Here is a 21,113-nt window from a genome sequence, read left to right as displayed (position 1 = left end):
GTAAGCGCCGATTTTGGGCTTACGGTAAGCAGAGCCATGAAGTTGGGCCCTGGTCTTGCTTGTGCACGTACCGAGTACGTACTGCGATAAGGTCTAAAAGAGGTTTAGCGCCCTCTTGTGGTTACATATGTACTGGCTTACCTTCAAGAGTTTAATGTCATGACCCTTGTATGACTGATGTCCAAGTTTATCCACAGACATGATTGAACTAAACTCAGTAGCCATGTCGTATATCCATTGTTCGATCTAATTATTGGAAGAGGGATATAAACAACATAGAAACAAACAAACTTCTTACAATTTCATTGGGCCTTTTCATAACTGAATTTAGCCCTGCGTATCTTGAAACTGGATATGGGCATACCTATGAGTAAGTTTAATTAATAACAATAATAACAACAGTAATAATTGTGGCTTCTTTACAGCGCATGTGTCCGTCACTCAATGACGCTCCTATTTCAATGGGTCAATATTCAGTCGGTAGAATTCTTCAGGACTATTTCAAAACAGCTTGAACATCTGCTAGTGTCTTTTTTTAGTCAACATTGATGAAATCCAAAATAAACCAGTTTAATAACAATCATTGATACTAATTCGGTACACTACTTTTAAAGGAAGGATAGCAGAGCTTTAAATACTCTGGACACTATTGGTATTTGTCAAAGACCAGTCTTCTCATCACTTGGTGTATCTCAACATAAGCTCAATATTTGTTGTCGAAGTTGCGAGATAAGTATGAACGAAAAAAAAACACCCTTGTCACATGAAGTTTTGTGCTTTCGGATGCTAGATTTCGGGACCTCGCAATCTATTTCTGAGGTCTTGAAATCGAATTCGTGGAAAATTGTTTCTTTCTTGAAAACTACGTTACTTCAGAGGGAGCCGTTTCTCACAATATTTTATACCATTTTCATGATTCCTATTTACCTCGTTGTAATCATGAAAGATATCATATCTGAATTTAGACGAGATACCCTGCTCAATTGGTTCTATCTGTGCTTCATCGTCAATCCGTTGAACATCTTCTATCATTGTAGAGAATGTCAGACCATTGTCCTCCAGAACGTTCCGAACTACACTCAGTTCACCCGGACCAACCATAACATCCACAGGGTGGCCTGGCTGCTTTGGCTCGCTCCAAAAATCCAACTACAGACAAAAGGTTTGCAGAGGGTTAAAACAAACCAACTGTCATAATCACCATAATAAAGACAATAATATAACACGCACAAACATACCCGCCAACCCAACAAGGGGACGACAACTAAACAACGTATGGCGTGCCATTTGTCGTGTTTTCAATTTTGTCTTGACAATTTAACAGTTGCACATGTCTTCACTGAGTTAGGGAAACAACTCTCACTTTAAGCTTTTTTGTTCTTTATATTGTTTATTTCGGTCAATATTGTCAATTTGGTGCCCTTTGTAAATTAGGTTTTTAATTAATCCTTCATATGAATGAAGATGTAGTATAATTTACCTGTAAAATATTCAGCTTCATTTATAGTCGTAGTTTTTGAGAGGGAAACAACTGAAATTGTTTTACACATGTTCCCAAAACTGCAGCACCTCAGACAACCATACTTTAAAAGAAGCTTTCTACTATCACTACTTTAAAAAAAAACGTGTAAGTTTGAGGTAAACCAAAGGACGTTTGTGTTTTGTGTCGTACAAAAAGTATCCACACCCTTAAAACAGGCTTCAGTAAATTTATTGTTACTGTTCTTTATTGTTTCCTACCTCACCCGGAAATGTTTCCCGTAAGCTCCTCAGAGATTGTAACTCCATGATGTCATTTGGAATAACACGAAGGACCTTGTATCTAAACCACAAAGAAACAATGTTTGACTCAGTTTTAATTAGTTTAACACTTCACCGCTTTTGTTTAACTCAGTTACCTGTTCATAATTGTTGTGTTGTCATTTAGCCTCCGAGAAAGACTCTGCTAGGGTCGAAACGTTAGACCATTAACTAGTATTTTGTTACACTTATGGTTTCTTTTGATTGGTGTTTGCAACAGCTAATTCCATTTTCTCAAGTAAAAAAAGTTATTAAAATGTATTTAAAATACAGAAATCAACTATACTCCCCCCAAATGCAAACAAAACACCCCCTCTCAAAAGAAAAGAAAAGAAGAATACAAAAACAGACAGACAAACAAAGCATAACACCAACCAGACGAACCGGATACACATTCTAGCATCAAAGTTTCTCATCACATTGGTGGGCAAACAAGCCTATAAACACCTGCAGATATTTGGGCAGTTTAATATATATAGACAACTTGGCAAGAATAAAAAGGCGCTAGTTGACTAAGGCGGTTAGCTCAATGTCTAATGTATTGTGCTCGACACTACATAGATTCGAACCTGCTCTTTCACCGTGAACACCAGTCAGGTCTACTACTACTATAGACCAATCGCCACACTCCATTCAGAACAATTTAGTCAACATTGAATATATTGTCATTCTCAGGTTCGAAACCAGACCGGATAAGAGCACCGGGCTCATCAAGTCCTTTGTGTTTCTGTTCAGCAGAGTGTGGGTTCTAGAGTCGTGCCACTTCACCGTTACTGCTGCGTACTTCGGATGGGACGTAAAGCCGTTGGTCCCGTGTGTTGTGTAATTCACCTAAAAATTCGCAATCCTGGTTTTATCGGCAGCATATTATGCGCCACAGAACCCTTTAAACCATTGTATGGTTCTATAAAGAAGTAGGTCTCATACTTCAATACATAGCTCCACAAACCTTGCAGGCAATAATACTGAACGTTTTGATACACCCCTGGGGGTGATGAAGCGCTCTTTAATGTTTATGACTTCAAATAATCTAACCTACCCATCGTAGCGCCGTTTTCCTCCAGCGTGACACAAACCCACAAGGGCAACAAGGAGAGCGAAGCGAAGCACGGCCATCATGAATGTGAAGTGACGCTTTGTTCTTCGGCCTTTACATTTTACACTAATCATATACTGTCTCGTCTCTGGAGTTTGATACAACTGTTAATTAACAGTTATTGGTTAAATATTAATTATGCAAACACTTTCCATTGTTCTTACCAGTGTCTGATGTTTTTTTTATTAACTTGTCAAGTGTTGTTGTTTTTGAGTCGGAGAGATCGTTTTATGACTCGATTATAACTTTATGGTAAAATATACTGTAAGCCCGGTCCACTGGTCTTTTTAAAACAAGTTTGATGTCTGAAAGAAAATAAGAATGGTTCGTTTTATCACCGGTACACCAATATTGTACGTATACAAAGTTAACATTCAGATTCTCCCTTCAGTTAGGTTCACGAAATACAAGACTATACTTTCTACGAAAACAGATCTTCTTAAATCCCTTGTAAAAAAACTCATTGAAAAAATGCTAACCAATAAAACAACACCACGCTTCAAATTCTGTTGCGACTGTTTGTGACTATTGCATTCCCAACAATACCACAAATTTGTTATAGTCAGAATTACATTGGAGGGAACAATGTTAAAGTTCAACATAATAGACCCCTCTTGGTTCGAGGCCTATGCAGCAGCTTGTGGTAATAATAAAGATAAACTATTAAAATATTTTGAGAAACATGTCACTTCGAAATGCGGTAATGTCTATCGATCAATCAATCAATCAATCAACCGCAGAGACGGCAAGTGTCCGTCGGGCCGATCTATTGTGTCAACGTCCTGGTGCTTGGCCTCCCCTGGAGTTGATGGCGATGCTGATAGCTTTTGGTAATGTAAAACGATACTATTTGCTTTCCTCAAAAATTTAAAAATGAGAAGCGCTAAATACTATCAGTAACTTTTGTCGCTATAAAGGTTACTCTTCCTTTGTGGACATTAGCACCGGATCACCAGAAGTTATCTCAAACAGATGATCACCTTTTGAAATGCAATTTCCAGATGTTATTTTGTTTGATTGTATACATCTACATTGATATAGGGTTGAATCAATCGAGCAGTTAAAAAAAGGAGTTATACTTTGTCTTTTACTAAACAAAAGCGGGCATTAATTACAACTTAAAGGCAGTGGACACTATTGGTAATTACTCAAAATAATTTTCAGCATAAAACCTCACTTGGTAACGAGTAATGGGGAGAGGTTAATAGTATAACACATTCTGAGAAACGGCTCCCTCTGAAGTGACGTAGTTTTCGAGAAAGAAGTAATTTCCCACGAATTTGATTTCGAGACCGCAAGTTTAGAATTTGAGGTCTCGAAAATCAAGCATCTGAAAGTATACGACTTCGTGTGACAAGGGTGTTTTTTCTTTCATAGTTACCTCGCAACTCCGACGACCAATCAAGCTCAAATTTTCACAGGTTTGTTATTTTACGCATATGTTGAAATACACCAAATGAGAAGACTGGTCTTTGACAATTACCAATAATGTCCCGTGTCTTAAATAGTTGGGACCAATGTGGTCCTGAAAGTTCCGAAAAGTACGATAATTCAAGAGTCCTTTTTCTAAAGCCTTTGGCTCTTTTCGAAACAACGGATTCGCCTTGAGCTGCAGCTCAGGTTCCGTTGGTAACTTTGAACCAGTGCGCTTTGAAGACGGGGTTTCAAACAGGCGTACAGAGCATGCTAAGCAGAATCCCTTGTATCGAGAAGACGTATGAGTGGATTGGAGGTAAATGCAGTGATAGGGGTTATTAGTTGGTTACTAGGTTTTTAAACCTAGTAACCAACTGAAAAAATGTCTTATGTCTAACCAATGTCTAACCAATTTAAACAATGTCTTTGTTGGTTTGGTTATACACTTGAATTGTTCTAAGGGTTAAGGGCCTTTATTTATTTTTTTGCGGTTTTCTTAAAATATCTGTACACTTTTTTTTTCTCTCTGTAAAGTATAATGTGTAAATCTAGTTGTATCATTATAACTGTACTTGTTAGTGTTCTTTATTAATGTTTAGACACGTAAGTTTTCCCATTTTATCTTGTTTAATCGACAATCAATTTAATGAGTTGAATTACCTTATTGAACTGGTGACACACCTGTAATGCTTCTCATGTAATCCGTAGAATGGCTGATATGAAAGTGATTGTCACTTGACATTTTAGTTTCAACATCTGCATGGTTCCCTTGCCCTACTATGACAATGCCGTAAAAAAAATATAAAAAATGACATTGATGTTTTTCAGAACAAACATCGATTATAATATGTTGTTATTCACCGATAACAACACAAAACACACACACGAGTATGATAACCACATCTGGGATAACAGAATTGTGAAATAATTTTGTTAACACCCGCCATGAAAGGAGGAAACTAAGAGTGGCCCATTTTATGCCAACATCACCAATCGGTGCAGTAGACAGTAGACCCTTCCCTAGCCCATATATAGAACTCTTTCTCTGTAGTACAAAACCAAAGTGTAAGGCCGCCAGGGCTAACCCTTCCCATGAAATATGTAAACTGCACATAGCGCGTGCGCACTAACGTTTTGGTTGGCAAAATGAGGGAACATCGCGCTGTTTTGTACACGGCTAATGGATGCGTGACGCAGACGCGATTGCGCGTCTGCTTAGTGCACAAATCTATGGCGTTTGCCAACCAGCAGGGTCTGTACGCATGCGTGAATGTAATTAGCATATTTCATGGGGTCCATAGACCTTTTCGCAAATACTGGGGCGCGCGCGTAAAGCTTTGAATTAGGTGCATTGTGGTCTAGCTGATTACAAATTTGATTCATATATATCCCACAATGCACCTCATTCAACAGTCTGCGCTTGCGCATTGGTATTTGCGATAAGGTCTATTGAAATACAGTTTCCAATGAGTTTTTAATTTATTTATTTAAAGGCATTGGACACTATTGGTAATTGTCAAATACCAGTCTTCTCTCTTGGTGTATCTCAACATATGCACAAAATAACAAGCCTGTGAAAATTTGAGCTCAATTGGTGGTCGAAGTTGCGAGATAGTAATAAAAGAAAAAAACACCCTTGTCACACGAAATTGGGTGCTTTCCGATGCTTGATTTCGAGACCTCAAATTCTAAATCTGAGGTCTCGAAATCAAATTCTTGGAAACAAATTCTCGAAAACTACGTCACTTCAGAGAGAGCCTATTCTCACAATGTGTTACACCATCAACCTCTCCCCATTACTCGTTACCAACTTTGGTTTTATGCTAATAATTGTTTTGAGTAATTACCAATAGTGTCCACTGCCTTTAATTCATCTTATTATAATCAGGGTATCCCTCATCAGTACTCAATCCTTAAGATAAATTTATCTTAAATGAGCCAAAGTTTTTTCCGTAAATGTGAGCTCCGTTAAGGTTATGTTGGCATTTTTTAGAAACATGTCTGCAGCCGATTTCACGAAACGCTAGGATTAATCCTATTTGGAGCAATCTTAACTGCATGCTTCAGTGCAGGGTTGGGACTTGTCCTAAGTCCTAAGGTAGGAAGAGTTTTGTGAAATCGACGGTAGTTTAGTGCAACATTTGTTTGTTAAGAATAAAAAAAAGAGTGTGTGTGAATTTGTTTCCTTGTCATGGCCTTATATCGTGCTGTAATTTAAGATTGTAATGTTGGCTAGCCCTTTTTTGTCACTAAGGACAATTTTGAAAAAGGAATACTCGATAAGCACAGCAGCTTCCAATAGGCCTTATACTCACTCCAAGAAAGCTAAGACAATTTATATGTGACTTTTAAATATTTGTGTGAGCTTCAAGTTTTTCTTAAGGGGGGGGGGGGGGTGTGGGATATTGGTTATAATTATGTGCGTGATATATTTATGCCGTGGACTGAAAGGAGGGAGGGGGGTAATTATTATGATGTATTGGGTCGGAGGGGAGGGGATACCCGGCTTTTCTTATTAACCAAACCAGAGTATGGGTCTGTTGTACCGCACAAGTCGGCAGTTTTCAGACCCTGCCATTTTTGTATTTTAAACCAACCGGCTGGTGAAAAACAAAATACTGAAGGTTGAACATCATGAGCATTATGGGGTTGCGGGAGGAGGGGGTGGGGGGGGGGGCAGATTAAATTCCCCCCATTAAATGTCACACAGACAAACAAAACATTATTAAGTATTAAACTATTTCTGTGACGTCACTCTATATTGTTGAAAGACAGTGTAGATTATTTTTTACGAATCTACACTTAACTGTTGATTCGTTACGAATCTACACTTAAGTGTAGTTCCGTAGCATAATCTACACTTGTATTTTCATTATAACAGTTCAACCTAAAACTTACTGTCTTTCCGAAATGAAAGATGCAAGAAGTGCACCAAAACACTGGCTAGCTGAATATCTTTCAATTTACAAAAAACAATTCCAGTTTAGAAAAAATCACTTAAGGTATACAATTGTTAGCTGAGCAAACTGACTTTGTACTCGATAATGTTGCAAGCACTAAAGTATGCCTCTATATGTTGTTAAATATCTAGAACATGTAACCAACCGTCGTTTGTTAACCTTCGTTTGTTAACCTATACGAAATTAGATTGACTAACTAGTGTTGTTACTATTGAGAAACCCAGTTGTTCATTGAAACTGTGTTACATAACCAATGGGAGAAATAGTTAAAGTCAGAGAATATACCCTAAAGTGTAGATTCGTAAATACAATGTACTCGCCTTCGGCTCGTACATTCTATTCACGAATCTACACTTTATCGTCCATTCTCCTTAACCTTAATTCTGATTCCAGGAGGGTTTTACTTTTCTGCCCAAAGTTGTTCCTTTTGCCGTGCTAACATTTCTACAAGTTGCACCCCTCTTTTTTCGGGGTGGGGGGGGGGGGGTGGGGGACACATCCTGCCCCCTTAGTCCTACGCCTATAATGACGAATGGTGTTTATCTTTTAATGCCTGTAATCAAACCGAATACATTAAAAACATGGAGAGAAACTCTCTATATTAGAGTGGAACCCTCAATGGCCAGAATCATGAAATCATTTATTGGGTTGCTTGATAAATTGTGTGTGAGTGCCATAGCCTTTTTTTATATTCTTTGTTTGTTTTTTGATGGCATGATTTTAACAAATTTATGCTTAACTTTTATTTTTAAAACAAATAAGTGAGTTTGTTTATAGATTTAACCTAGATTCCATTTTTCTTAACTCCGTAAAAACTTTGCAAATTTGAATGTTGTCAACTTTTGTTCAGATTAAATAAACTACTTATAACAATACACTCAAAAGCTGCACTTATCTAACAACAAATTATAACCACGTAACCAAAACACAGATTATAGTTAGCATTTTATATTTTATTTTGACTCATTAATCTTAATAACAGTGAGAAAAAGCAGACCTTTAATGGATCTACAATTATCAATGTTTAGTCTTTGCCCTTCTTTGTTCATAAAGCATTTGTTTGAATTGGAGATAGAGATGAAACGGCAGACGGACCTTTGTCAGTTTCAGCACCCCTCACCCCACTTCAGAGCCGTATCGGGAGAGTTTCGACAATTTGCGATTAGAAGCCATTTTGATCCCAAGAAACACATGGACGAACACGGGGTGCCAGACTAGCCTAGCCATTGGGTTGTGCTTCATTTGGAGACAACATGGCGTCCAGCAACCACGTGACCAAAGCAAACTGGTCCCTCCACATCGTAACTCTCCCAAAACACAGCGCTGCCCCATTTCCTTGAACACTGCCCCACCCCATTTCCTTATTCACTCCCCTAACCCCACCATCATAGAAACCCCCTTCAACACGTCCATAGCAACCCCTACCTCCCTACCTCCACCATCCATTATTTGAGTTATGTAAACAAGTAGGTTTTGTTTAGTTGTTCATGGACGCAAAAACTAAACAGTGTACTCCCATATCATCATACAGTGTCCACCACACCCCGAAAATGCCATGCAGTAGAACTCCATAATGCTTAAAAACCGTCGTTGCCATTAAGAAAACTAATTATTCAATTACAAATTGAATTTAACAACAACCAGACGACTGTTGGATGTATTTAAACGAATTTCTTGCCAATAACCTTAATGGCTTCATAGACCTCCTGGGCACTTGGGTTAATCTCAGATGGTGGTGCAATAAAACCATAGTACCCTTCATCACGGAGCTCTGGTGCGTAAGCATAGGGAATGCCAGCCATTTCGTGCGCCCAATCAACACTAGAACCAGTTGCTTTGTCTGAAAACAAACAATTTATTGAAACAAAATGAATTCTTTGCCAAAAGAAACTCAAATAATCTGCGTTTTCTTTCAATGTTAACAATGACGCAAAGAGCCTTAGATTATCAATCTATTGTGGAAATCTTGGCTGGTTTTATTTTATTTTATTTTAATAATGTCATGTTTTTACCAACAACTTTTTGTATCATATTTAAATAATCAAGTAGGCCTATAGCTTTTTTTTTATTAATGTATTTGTTTGTCTTTACCTTTATTTTTGTTTCAATTAACTTCAATTTCAATCTCTTTACCGCCGAGGGATAACATTTTATTGCTCGTTGTTTATGTATTCAACTTGCTTCCCTGCCTGAAAGGCAATTTTATTTTTGTTTTAAACATTTTGACTCCTTTTGGAGCAAGCAGAATCATCAAACACTCATTTTGCTGTGAACAATCTAAGCCATTTTTAATTCGAGTGGTGGGATAACCTTTGAACAGTTTTTGCTTACATTTAGTGTTCTAAGATCACCGCATACATAATATTATACTTACATATAACATATGCAATGGGTCCTACATGAAAAGTCTTGTAGTGTTTTGCGTACAAAGCTTGCATGGCGTCGGTGGCAAGGTTAAACTGTAAAAACAACAACAAAAAACACGTTCATTATAAAATTTGACAATGTGTCCTTATGTAAGACACTTAACCATTAGTGCTTCGTCCTTCGGATGGGACGTCAAGCCGTTGGTCCGGTATGTTGTGTAACACACTTAAATAAGCCAGTGCACTTGTTGAAAAGAGAAGGGGTTCGCCCGGTGTTTCTGGCTGTAGCTTCGCCGTAACACATTGTAAACCCTTACTAGGTGCACAATAATAGCACAAACACATGTGTATTTCTTGTATGCCTACCTGATCCCAGTAGTTTCCCGCATAATCGTACTTGTAGCCAAAAGGAAACATCCATAACTGACTGTAACAATGCATGTCAATGTAGACTTGTACGTTAGTGAGAGCGCTGATGTAGTTAGTTAAAGATCGAACCTCGATCTCAGACTGTACAGAGGGACCACGGTAGTCTTGTGCACACGGGTTAGTGCTCGCTCCCCCATCAACTAGTCGAGGAAAGAGGAAATGGTATAAGATATTACCGACCTGAAGCAAAATGCCTTCGAAATTATTAAGGGTATAGATTTGTTTGCAGGATCATGATTCTGACAACATATTCCTAATGTCATCCTGGATGTGGGTTCTAGTTGATTTAACTTTTTTTGACTTTTAAATCCCAAAATGGTGTTGGCCATACTTTTGTTCAGTTGATGATGGTTTTATTTTATCATTGCTCACACTAAACTATAAAATGACATTTCGTGTGATATATATTTTTTTGTATTCCGTCGATAACTGTATTTCATTTGACATTGGGCAAAAGAGTTTATTTCATATGAACACGGCCGTGCACGGAATATTTAATGGGACAAACAAGTGGACTGGCATCTGTTGGTTTTGGTAATTTTGTGGAACAATATAAACTTTGTAACACTCAGTGTTTCTTCTTTCATTCACTAATTGCTATGTTTCCACATTTTACAACATCAAGCGTTTAGAGACTCGGAGACGACCAAAGGACCTGAGAAACCGTTATCTTGGTGTAAGACGTTTCTCGAACCGCCCCGCGAGGTTCGCAGACTAAGTCAGGTGAGTGTAAAGGGGCGGTCGTTGCGGGCGCTGTTGGTGAGTTGGCTGCGCTGTGCGTGAAAGGAAAACGAGAAACGTCTTGCACCGAGACTAGAGGAACCGTAATAATAATTACTGACTTACCGTCCCATCCAGCATTGAAGTTTCGATTCGGGTCAACTCCTCTACAATTGCTGTTCTTATTCACACTACGCGTTTTTCTCCACATACGGTCATACTAATGTAAAAAAAACACAAAATAATCACCCGATTGGACAACTCACGACTTTGACTAAGCAATGCTTGAGACGCACCTTCCTTAAAGACACCGGACACGTTCTCAACATATAGTATAGCGTGAAAACTTACTTGGTAACGAGCAATGGAGAGCTGTTGATAATATAAAACTATGTGAGAAACAGCTTCTTCTGAAGTAACATGGTTTCGAGAAAGAGGTAAATTCAGAAAGACTTAAGTCCTGGGAAGCATTTGATAATAGCACACAATTATTTGTGCAACAAGGTTTTTTTTTTCTTCAAAAATTTTCACAGATTTGTTATTTTGTACTTATGTGGGATACACCAAGATAGATACTGGTCTTTAGCAATTACCAATAGAGTGCCCACTGCGTTGTACAAGCTCTGAATGAGTTGAAGCACGCGTTTAGTAATGACTCATGACTCGCGTAATGACTCGAGTAATGACTCGCGTTTAGTAATGACTCATGACTCGCGTAATGACTCGAGTAATGACTCGCGTTTAGTAATGACTCATGACTCGCGTAATGACTCGAATAATGACTCGCTTTTAGTAATGACTCCGAACATTCATGGCAATAAAAAGTTACTTGGCAAGAGGTGCAGCAGATCGAAGTACTGCGGTTTGGGAAAAAGATGACTTTTAATGCCCCCAAAATCTGAACCCGAGTAGCATTACTAAGAGTAACGCTTCTCACATTGAGTTGGGGTGGTTCTGAAAAGAACCGTTGGGTTAACTCGACGTTTCGATCAGTATGCTCTGATCGTGTTACCGCAAACTCTTCTATATCTTATCTCCACCATGCAAAGTTTCAAATCCTACTTGCTTCTCACATTGTGTTATCCGATTGCAAATTAGTCTTCTTGCGTGTAGTGGAAACAACCGCTCCGGAGTTTCGGCAATATCTCAAAAACGCCATTATAGCCATTTGAAATGTTCACATGTTAGTTGTATGCCTACATTAACATATTGAAACAAACCGTGGTTCCGTTTACCATCGTATGTAACCCATTTAATCGTTTCACTTCAAACGATGTGAATATGACTCTTTTCTTACCTCGTGTGAGTGAAAATAACCGTCAGGGTTAAACAAAGGCATGGCGTAGATATCAACATTATCCAGCAGTTGGACGATGTCGGCTTGACCATTCTCGTAGTCTCTCACGAGCTAAAAACGAATTGACAGGAGCCTAACAAGTGTTAGTCTCTTCCACGAGCTAAATAACGAATTGACATAGACCTATTAAATTAGTGTTAGTGTCTAACGAGCTACATGACGAACTGACAGGAACCTAACAAGTGCTAGTCTCTAACGAGCTAATAACGAATTGAGCCTGACAAAGGTCATTCCATGATGCCACAATCTGACTTCGCTTTCTTTTACAAACGTTATTTTAAGAGAGTGGACGAGAAAGTGTAGATTATTTGATAGAATGTCCGAGCCAAAGGTGTGGTATCCACGCATCTGCACTTTGAGTCTATTCTCTAACTTTTAAGTTAGAGTTTAGTTTAAAAACTATTTTCCCAAAACATTCTACTTTGTCAAAGGACGTTTGGTAATAATTTCTATTTTGCGAAACTCATAAACATAAACATTATCGATTCCATGTTTTGACAAGTTTACAATTATGTTTCCACCTAAGTAAATAAACTAGCTCTCAAATATTTTTGAAAACTGTAGCGTAGTCACTTTAAAGAAATATCAACATGTTTTAGTTTATTTTTATTTTTTTCAATGCGGAAAGACATTCGTTTCAAGTTTGTAACGAATTTACAGTTAAATGTAGATTTGTAAAACCAATCTACACTTTCATCAATAGAGTGACGTCACAGAAATAGTTATCTTGAGGTACAGCCTGTGCGGGATTGAGTTGTGGTTGGAACTAGGTTGGCGACTCTATTTTAACTTACCCAAGAAACAATTTTCAGCTGTGTAGCTGGAGACAGCCATTCACGAGAGTGAGTCCCACTTTGCCAAAAGATGATCTTCTTATTAGTTCCAGGCTTTCCGATCTTGGTGAGTAAAGAATAACATTTAAAGACAGATTTGAATTAATTATTTGTTTGATATCATTTAATCACTATACATTGGATATTGTGATCTATAACGTATTCCTGCAAATGAGATTGTTAAAAAAACATCACACGAGGTTGAAACAAAGCTGTTATCACTTTGAAACTTCCTTTAAAAAACACAAATACTGTCAAATAATATAAGGTAATTCTAGGCAGCCATGGTTACGTAATGACTTCCAGTCAACTCAAAATGGTTCAGGCAGGATTCGAACCGATGCCAAGAACAATTAAGTAGCCATAAGCCCCTTCCGAAGCCACGGTTTCGGCTTTGGATTCGGCTTCAGGCTCCGTCCTCTCGTCTGGAGCCCTGTGCGCGTATACGCAAAGCACACGCAATAATTGTCAAAACAACCGCAACCACAACCGTGCGAAGTAAATGAATTCTAGTTGGTTTCTAACCATAGAGCTATATATATTGACTAGAGCGCTAACTTGCTCTGCGTTTTGAAGCCACCCTGGGCGCAGACATGTTTGGTGTGTTGCGTGAATTCGGAATTTTAAGAGAACCCACATTGCCGCGATTATTTTACATTCGGCGTGTGCGTATACGTACGCAACTGTCCACTCGCGTACGTCCGCGCTACGAAAACAGTAACTTCGACTATTGGTTGCCGTACTAAAAAAAGGTAAACGCGCCTTTTAATCATGACGCACATGACGCTCGCAGTTTGTGCGCTGATCAGCAGATTGTGCGTTCACATTATTACGGCATTTTTTGCTTCGATGGCACATAAAAAAGAACAGACGCACGATCATGCAAATAGCCGTACAACTGCCGTACAAAATTTCAAGCTTTTGTATTGGTTTGTACATAAACATGGATGCGCCCACACGGCTTCAAAACCTTAGTGCGTGTATAACGGGGTGTTAGCGCTCTAGTCAATATATATAGCTATATGTTTCTAACCCAGCAAAGAGAGTTATAGAATACAAGAAAGATGTACTTCATATATTCCAATTTATCTAGTCCTGCAATTACTTCAATTTGTTCATTTTACATCCCTCTTTTTGTTCCTGGCACTCAGTTATTCTATTACGTAAAACAAATGGCTGTGTGGCAAAACTTGTTGTGAAAACCAGTTTACAAAACAAACCATTTATTGTGATATTTTTGCTGTACACATTATACTTTTCACTTAACTTTCAAAACTAAAACTAAAACTCATTAATTTACAAACTGAAGGGACCAAACCCTGTATAAGCCTATAGGCTTTTCCTGGTGCCCCGTCTTACCATTGTACCTTATGCATGAGACTAAGTAAAAAGGTTATACCATGGAGGTAGAAAAAGTACCTCCATGGTTATACATGTAAATTGTGACAAACAGATAACCGTGTTTAAAAAATGTCCAGTAATGGTTTTCTATACATTCACCACTAGGTTCTTGTGTGAATTTAAATGTTCCCTTTTCACTATTAAACCCAATTTTACTTTGTCTGTAATTTTTATGTTTTAACTGTACATGTGTAAATTCAAATGTTATTTTGCTCTTGGCAATACAATTGAATGTTTTTAATAAATCATGAGTATAATAAATAACGTCTTACCTTCAGTAGTTTCATGTCCCTCCCTTCATACGACTTATCAGCCAGTTTGTCTTCTCGCACAATCGCACTGTGACTAGCCGCCATGCTACTAACCCATGAATTAATCTGCAGTGGAGGGGAACAAAGAAAATCAAACATCACTCAATCCATTTAACTGGTACTGGAGCCGATTTCACAAAAAGCTAGGATTAATCCTAGCTCGAGTAAGGATAAGTAACGCATTCTAACTTAGGATAGGTTCAAAGTGTCCTAACGTATATGGTTACGGCAATTAACTTAGTCTTAAGATTAATCCTAAGTTAGGAAATACGGAAGCAGGGATTTTGTGCTTCTGTCAAACGTATTTCACGTGTTATCAGGCAATTTTGGCTTGTGAGCGTGGTGCACTCCACTTTACAAGGCATTTTACGCTTCCACAGCTAGTGCAGACATTCGGCGCATTAATTAATAATAATAACAACAAAATAATAATGATATACTAGTGATAGCCTCCCAAGGTCTAACCCCGACCGTAATGGTTCTTTTAGACATATACGTACATCGGCGTAACTATGAAACGTATCATAATTAAAACTGGCTAGCGAGAAGACGCCTCCTGATTGGTCAACAGTTATTGAGTCTGCGCGTTGCTGTACATCTTCAATCAGGGTAGAGAATGATAAGCCAAGATCTTGCAAAGTATTGCAGACGTTGTCCAACTCTGCAGGACCAACCATTATATCAACGGGACGATCAGCATGGGCAGGATCAGTCCAAAACTCAATCTGTAAAGTAAAGATAGATAAATGATAGATAATAGTCAATACTTGATCAAATGAGGGAATGTGATAGTTCGACCCCGACTGGACACTGTCATTGTGTCCTTAGCAAAGCCGTTGGTCCAATGTGTTGTGTAACGCATGTAAAAGAACCCAGTGCACTTATCGAAGAGAGAAGGGGTTCGCCCTGGTGTTCCTGGTTGTGGCTGCTTAATGCGCCGTAGCACCTTGTTAACCATTATAAGGTGCTACATAATTGGGTCTCAGAATTCATCACTGCAATAACCTATCTTTCTGAAAGTTTGTATATACTCAGCGCCTTGAGTACCTTGTTACGTGCGCTATATAAGACTTCGATGTTATTATTATTATTATTACTATTATTATATTCTATATATTATTATTATTGGCATCCGCTACTTCTCTCTTTATGATTCCTATCATAGCACACATTATGTGAACCTACACATAGAGTAGCCTCTCGTTTAGGTGGGAATACCCGAAGCCTCATTTCATAAAGCTGGTAAAGCCAAATTTAAAGTTCATACATGTACAAATAACTTACAGGGTTTACAGAAGGTAATGGTGAAAGACTTCTCTTGAAATATTATTACATGAAATGCTTTACTTTTTGAAAAAAACATTTAAACAATATCAATTCTCGATATCGAGATTTACGAATTTACGAATTTATTAAAAACACATGTCATGACACGGCGAAACGTGCGGAATCAAGGGTGGGTTTTCCCGTTATTTTCTCCCGACTCCGATGACTGATTGAGCCTAAATTTTCACAGGTTTGTTATTTTATACATAAGTTGTGATACACGAAGTGTGGGCTCGGACAATACTGTTTACCGAAAGTGTCCAATGGCTTTAAGTAGAAAATCTTCCTTGACATCTTTCTTTGCTTTAGCAAAAAATGAACGGGGCACAAGCCACAACAATGCGAACTTAATGTAATTTTGACTGGTTACCTATATTCTGCTAAGCAATACTATTTTCTGCTCAGTTCTTTTTGTGTGCTTAATTGACCCAGTTGTGTCATGAAACTGAGGTCACCTCTACAGCTGAGATCACGACAGCCATGGGAGATCGTGATGTGTGGTGTGCTTTTTGTTAAAGTTCAACGAGAAAGCTGACCATTCATCTCGGTACAATCAAAATGGTGCCAACCAAATCAGAAAAGTAACATTTTAACAAAGACGTATGTTGTTTTCCGTTTCTTTTTTTCGCTATTAAAATTTTGCTTTATTCTTATATTTCTTGAAGATCCTACCTCTCCCTGAATAGAGTCTTGTAAGCTCCTGACTGATTGCACCTGAGCCACACTGGACGGTGTGACACGAATAACTTTGTATCTGGAAAACAAGACAAATATAAAGATGACATAATTATTTGCATCAGTCTCCTGACGATGACTAGAGCAAGCTGGTCAAAACGTTGGGACCTGATTAAGAACTAACTCCGCGGTAGTGTAGTTAATGACGATCCTATAAGCTAAAATAGTACTCCCAGCTGAATATCTATATATCTTCCGCCCAAGTAGTACTTTACAAAGCAGAACTGAGAAGTCTCCCGAATTATCCGATAAATCTACCGCGGTAGTAGAATAATTTTGCAAGACAGTTCTCCAAAGACCATATTCTATGGAGGACCAGTCTTTAAATGTGTTAATTGTTTGACAATGTTGTGTATACCCTCTCAATTATAATAATTATAGTAATAATAGAGCTCTTCGCAAAAACAGTTTGTGGTATAGGTCATTGGGCCAATAACATCCCTTTACCCCTTCCCAGCTCACTGGGGAGTATAAAACATGGGCAAACGTAGCCTCCAAAGGCTTTTTCATACACAATATCAATCTCTAGCCTCACAGGTATCCATTTCATATCCCTGGGTGAAGAGAAGAAACTATAGCAAAGCATCTTGCTCAAAACACAAGTGTCACGACCGGGATTCGAACCCACACTCCGATGACTTAACCCCTAGAACTTGAATTAGATACTCTTTATTTAAAAATCAGTTGATTGTAGCCCACTCCTTGAAGTTTCCTTTAGGCCTTGTGTGTCTCGCGACGTGCATTTAAAAAAGAAAACTAGAGATTGTGAACAATCACAAAGCTGTTCCAGAATGTTTTGTTAAGAAAAGTATTCTATGCTTTAACAAAACCCATACATAACAGCTTTATTAAATGTGATTACCTTGTCTTTTATCTCATACTGAATCGGAATAAGCTTTAAAATTAGAATTTAAGGTCAACATGGCATCGTGGTCATTATTTGAAATAAATTTAATTAATGTTAAAAAATCGGTTGTGTAGTTCTTGAGATATGATCCAACTTCCGGGAAGTAAAGGTCAATACACCTGTACTGGGTCACGGTAAATCAAGTTCGATTTTGAATGCCTAAAGAGTCTAAAACTGAAAAAGATTGAAAATTGGTTGTGTAGTTCTTAAAATATGGTCCCACTTATGGTTGACCCGGAAGAAAAGGTCAACATGGGGGTCATGGTTTTCAAAGTTAATATTTAATGCCTAAGAAATCTATAACTGAAAAAGTTTGAAAGTCGGTTGTATAGTTCTTGAGAAATGATCCCACTTCCGGTTGACCCGGAAATAAAGGTCAACACAAGGTCACAGTTTTCAAAGTTAATATTTAATGTCTAAGTAGTCTACAACTGAAAAAAAGTTTGAAAATAGGTTGTGTAGTTCTTGAGATATGGTCCCACTTCCGGTTGACCCGGAAGAAGAGGTCAAAATGGGGTCACGAATTTTCCTCAACAAAATTTAATGCCTAAGCAGTCTTTAACTGAAGAAAAAAAATAAATCGGTTGTGTAACTCTTGAGATATGGTCCCACTTCCGGTTGACCCGGAAGTAGAGGTCAAATCGGGGTCACGGTTACCCAATGCAAATCTATTATGCCTAAGGAGTATATTACTGAAAAAATCTTTGAATTCGGCCGTTCACTTCTTGAGATATAGTGCTGCAAAGAAAAACTCATTAAAGCTTCTTATTATCATAAATTATCACGTGATGACGTCACAGTTTTAAAATTGTGTTTTTCGTACTAACAAATTTCATAAGGTACACGATGGTGTGTAACTTACCCCAAACCAATGCCTTTTACAAAAAAAACCTATTAGAACGTACATTCGTTTTAACGAATACCCTGAACCATCGTAGGATTCCAATGTATGCCTATTGGTTGTGTACAAATCCAATGGAGTATGTCCAGAACACGGTTAGAAAAACAAGAATACAATGGGCTAACATCAGGACAGCGTCGTAGACTCCCCTCAAGTAAGTCCTCAATGCAAACAGGTCCACACTGTATTGCAACCACCCATAGAGAAAGTGTACAGCCACATGAATGCCACTGTACCCAGTTTAGTGACTACATCCATAAGTACTACGTTGTACCCATGACGGCAAGATTTTAATTTATTCGTTAATGATAGACGTCCCTTGATTGGTTTTAATGGACGGAAACCATTATTTTTAGAATCAGTATATTTTTTGACACAAAATATCAAATTTAGAACACAAACAGATAAATGTTTCTGAAGTTATTTAGTTTTTGACCATTTAAATGTTGACATTTGAAGAGCCATTGTGTTTGTGCACAGACACAAAACGTGCAATACATGACGTCATGGTGACGTCGTCCGGATTCTAAGGCCATGGAATAGTTATACAGTACCCAAAAAGTACAAAATTGAAAAAAAATTGCGATCGGACGTATAGTTTGTGAGATATGGCAGTCTAAAGATTGGCTAATTAAGTATTCATGTCGTTATAACTTAGTTAATTAATTATTTAATTCATGCAAATTACATTTAACTGAAACTTCAAGACCTAAGCTTTAATATGATATAGGGTCTGACTCTTTTATACTAAGCCAAGTATGATTTTTGGCTATAACAAAATGCCCTGGTTAAGCCTATGGGCTTTTGACGGAAACAAATAATAATAATAACAAACTAGACATCTAGTGTTTGTGAACAAACACACAGCTGTTCCGTTTTTAATTTTCAATGTTCAAGGGGTCTTTAATTGAAAAGAAACTGATGATCGGTTGCATGGTTCTTGAGATATGGTCCCACTTCCGTTTGACCCGGAAGTAGAGGTCGACATGGGGTCATGGTAACCTAAAGCGAATCTCGAATGCCCAAGGAGTCTCTTACTGAAACAAGTTTGAAAATCGGCCGTTTACTTCTTGAGATATGGTCCCACTTCGGGTTGACCCGGAAATAGAGGTCAACTTGAGGTCACGGTTTTTCAAAATTAATCCCCAATCCCCAAGGAGTCTATATCTACAAGCAGTCTGTTAAACGGCCGTGTAATTCTTGAGATATGGTGCTACAAAGAGTTCCCAATTAAATATGCAAATATGGGTCACGTGGTTAATTAATTACGAATTAAAAAAAAAAATTGGTCGGTGGTTTGATGTTTGATCTAGTACAAGTTGATTTCACAGAACTCTTAACCACCAAACTCTGCGCTTATGATCACCATTTTTCGCTTACTGTGTTTTTAAACATCATATCATGTCATGCATGCACACAGGTTATGTTGGGCTTACAATTGAGAAAAAGAAAAGTCAACACTATTGATATAGAGATAAGAATCAAACTTAAATATTACAAAAAGAAATATATTTTTAGTTTTGGGGGATAAAAATTTTTTTGTTATCGGACGGAGATTCGAACTCGAAATTCTTTGATGTGAAGTCGCGACTGATGACCACTAGGCTAGAAGGGCACGATGCAAAAATCGTGGGTTTTTACATGTGTGCAACAACAGAGGGGATCATGATTCGGCGAAATAATTCTCGTTTCATGATTTTGCGACCATTGTCACTAAATATGAACTGTTAAGTATTAATATAACTATTTAGTATGGTTGAAATGTAGTATTAGATGCCTTTAGGGTTTTTTGACGACGACGTCGATGTCGTTAAAAACCCCTATCTAATTACGCACGTTCGTTTTAACGAAAACCCATGCACAGAGTAATTGGTCCAGAACGCGGTTAGAAAAACAAGGACAAATTTAACGCACGTTCTAACGAAAATCCCAATCCTCCGTATGTTGTGCGTGTACAGAGTAATGTGTCCAGAACGCGGGTAGGAAACAAAATAGTATAGACTCCTCTCAAGAAGTCAACAACTCATAGAGGTACATACTGTGTTGTATTACCAAAGAGAATATTTCACAATAACATGAAAGTGACTGCATCAAGTTTACAAATTAAAAATTCAAATGAAGACCACGTGGTTAATTAATGAAGAATTGTTACACTTTTTTATGAGAGTAAAGCTTAGGTTCTAAGCTTCAATTTGATATATGATTGAACGATTTTATCCTAATACTTTAGGAGTGGCCTAAACAAAAACGCCGTACAAACGCTATGGGGTTTTAGGCGGAAACAAAGAATAATAATAATAATAAAAATAATAAAAATCTCGACGAAAACAATAGCTGTTCCGACTGGATCGGAACAGCTAATAAAAATCTTGACGATTTCAATAGCTGTTCCGACTAAAGTTCGGAACAGCTAACAAATCAAGTCTGAAAAACTCACCCATCGTATCTCTTCTTTGTGTCTGCCAGACACAATCCCATAAGGGTCGCCACGACAATGAAGCGAAGCGCGGACATCATTATTTCAAAGTGGGAATCGTTTATCCGTGTATCTTGTT

General features: G+C 38.0%; 1 protein-coding gene across 1 annotated transcript in view; it reads right to left on the bottom strand.

Moving 5' to 3' along the window:
• LOC139938116 (uncharacterized) overlaps positions 1-21,113 on the bottom strand; it is a 26,617-nt gene extending 5,504 nt beyond the window's left edge. The window contains exons 1-14 of the mRNA XM_071933494.1: positions 20,996-21,113; positions 16,688-16,769; positions 15,190-15,414; positions 14,651-14,755; positions 12,939-13,040; positions 12,085-12,195; positions 10,914-11,007; positions 10,005-10,207; positions 9,647-9,731; positions 8,940-9,112; positions 2,840-3,000; positions 1,741-1,822; positions 928-1,149; positions 142-246 (exon numbers count right to left, since the gene is read on the bottom strand). Coding sequence (XP_071789595.1) covers positions 142-246; positions 928-1,149; positions 1,741-1,822; positions 2,840-3,000; positions 8,940-9,112; positions 9,647-9,731; positions 10,005-10,207; positions 10,914-11,007; positions 12,085-12,195; positions 12,939-13,040; positions 14,651-14,755; positions 15,190-15,414; positions 16,688-16,769; positions 20,996-21,075 — 1,830 coding nt within the window. The 5' untranslated portion in view covers positions 21,076-21,113. The remainder of the gene's footprint in view (positions 1-141; positions 247-927; positions 1,150-1,740; positions 1,823-2,839; positions 3,001-8,939; positions 9,113-9,646; positions 9,732-10,004; positions 10,208-10,913; positions 11,008-12,084; positions 12,196-12,938; positions 13,041-14,650; positions 14,756-15,189; positions 15,415-16,687; positions 16,770-20,995) is intronic.

This window comes from Asterias amurensis, chromosome 6, assembly GCF_032118995.1.
Source record: "Asterias amurensis chromosome 6, ASM3211899v1".
Classification (NCBI taxonomy): Eukaryota; Metazoa; Echinodermata; class Asteroidea; order Forcipulatida; family Asteriidae; genus Asterias; species Asterias amurensis.
The sequence above is the reverse complement of the archived record's forward strand: the minus strand, read 5'-3'. Positions and strand labels throughout refer to the sequence as shown.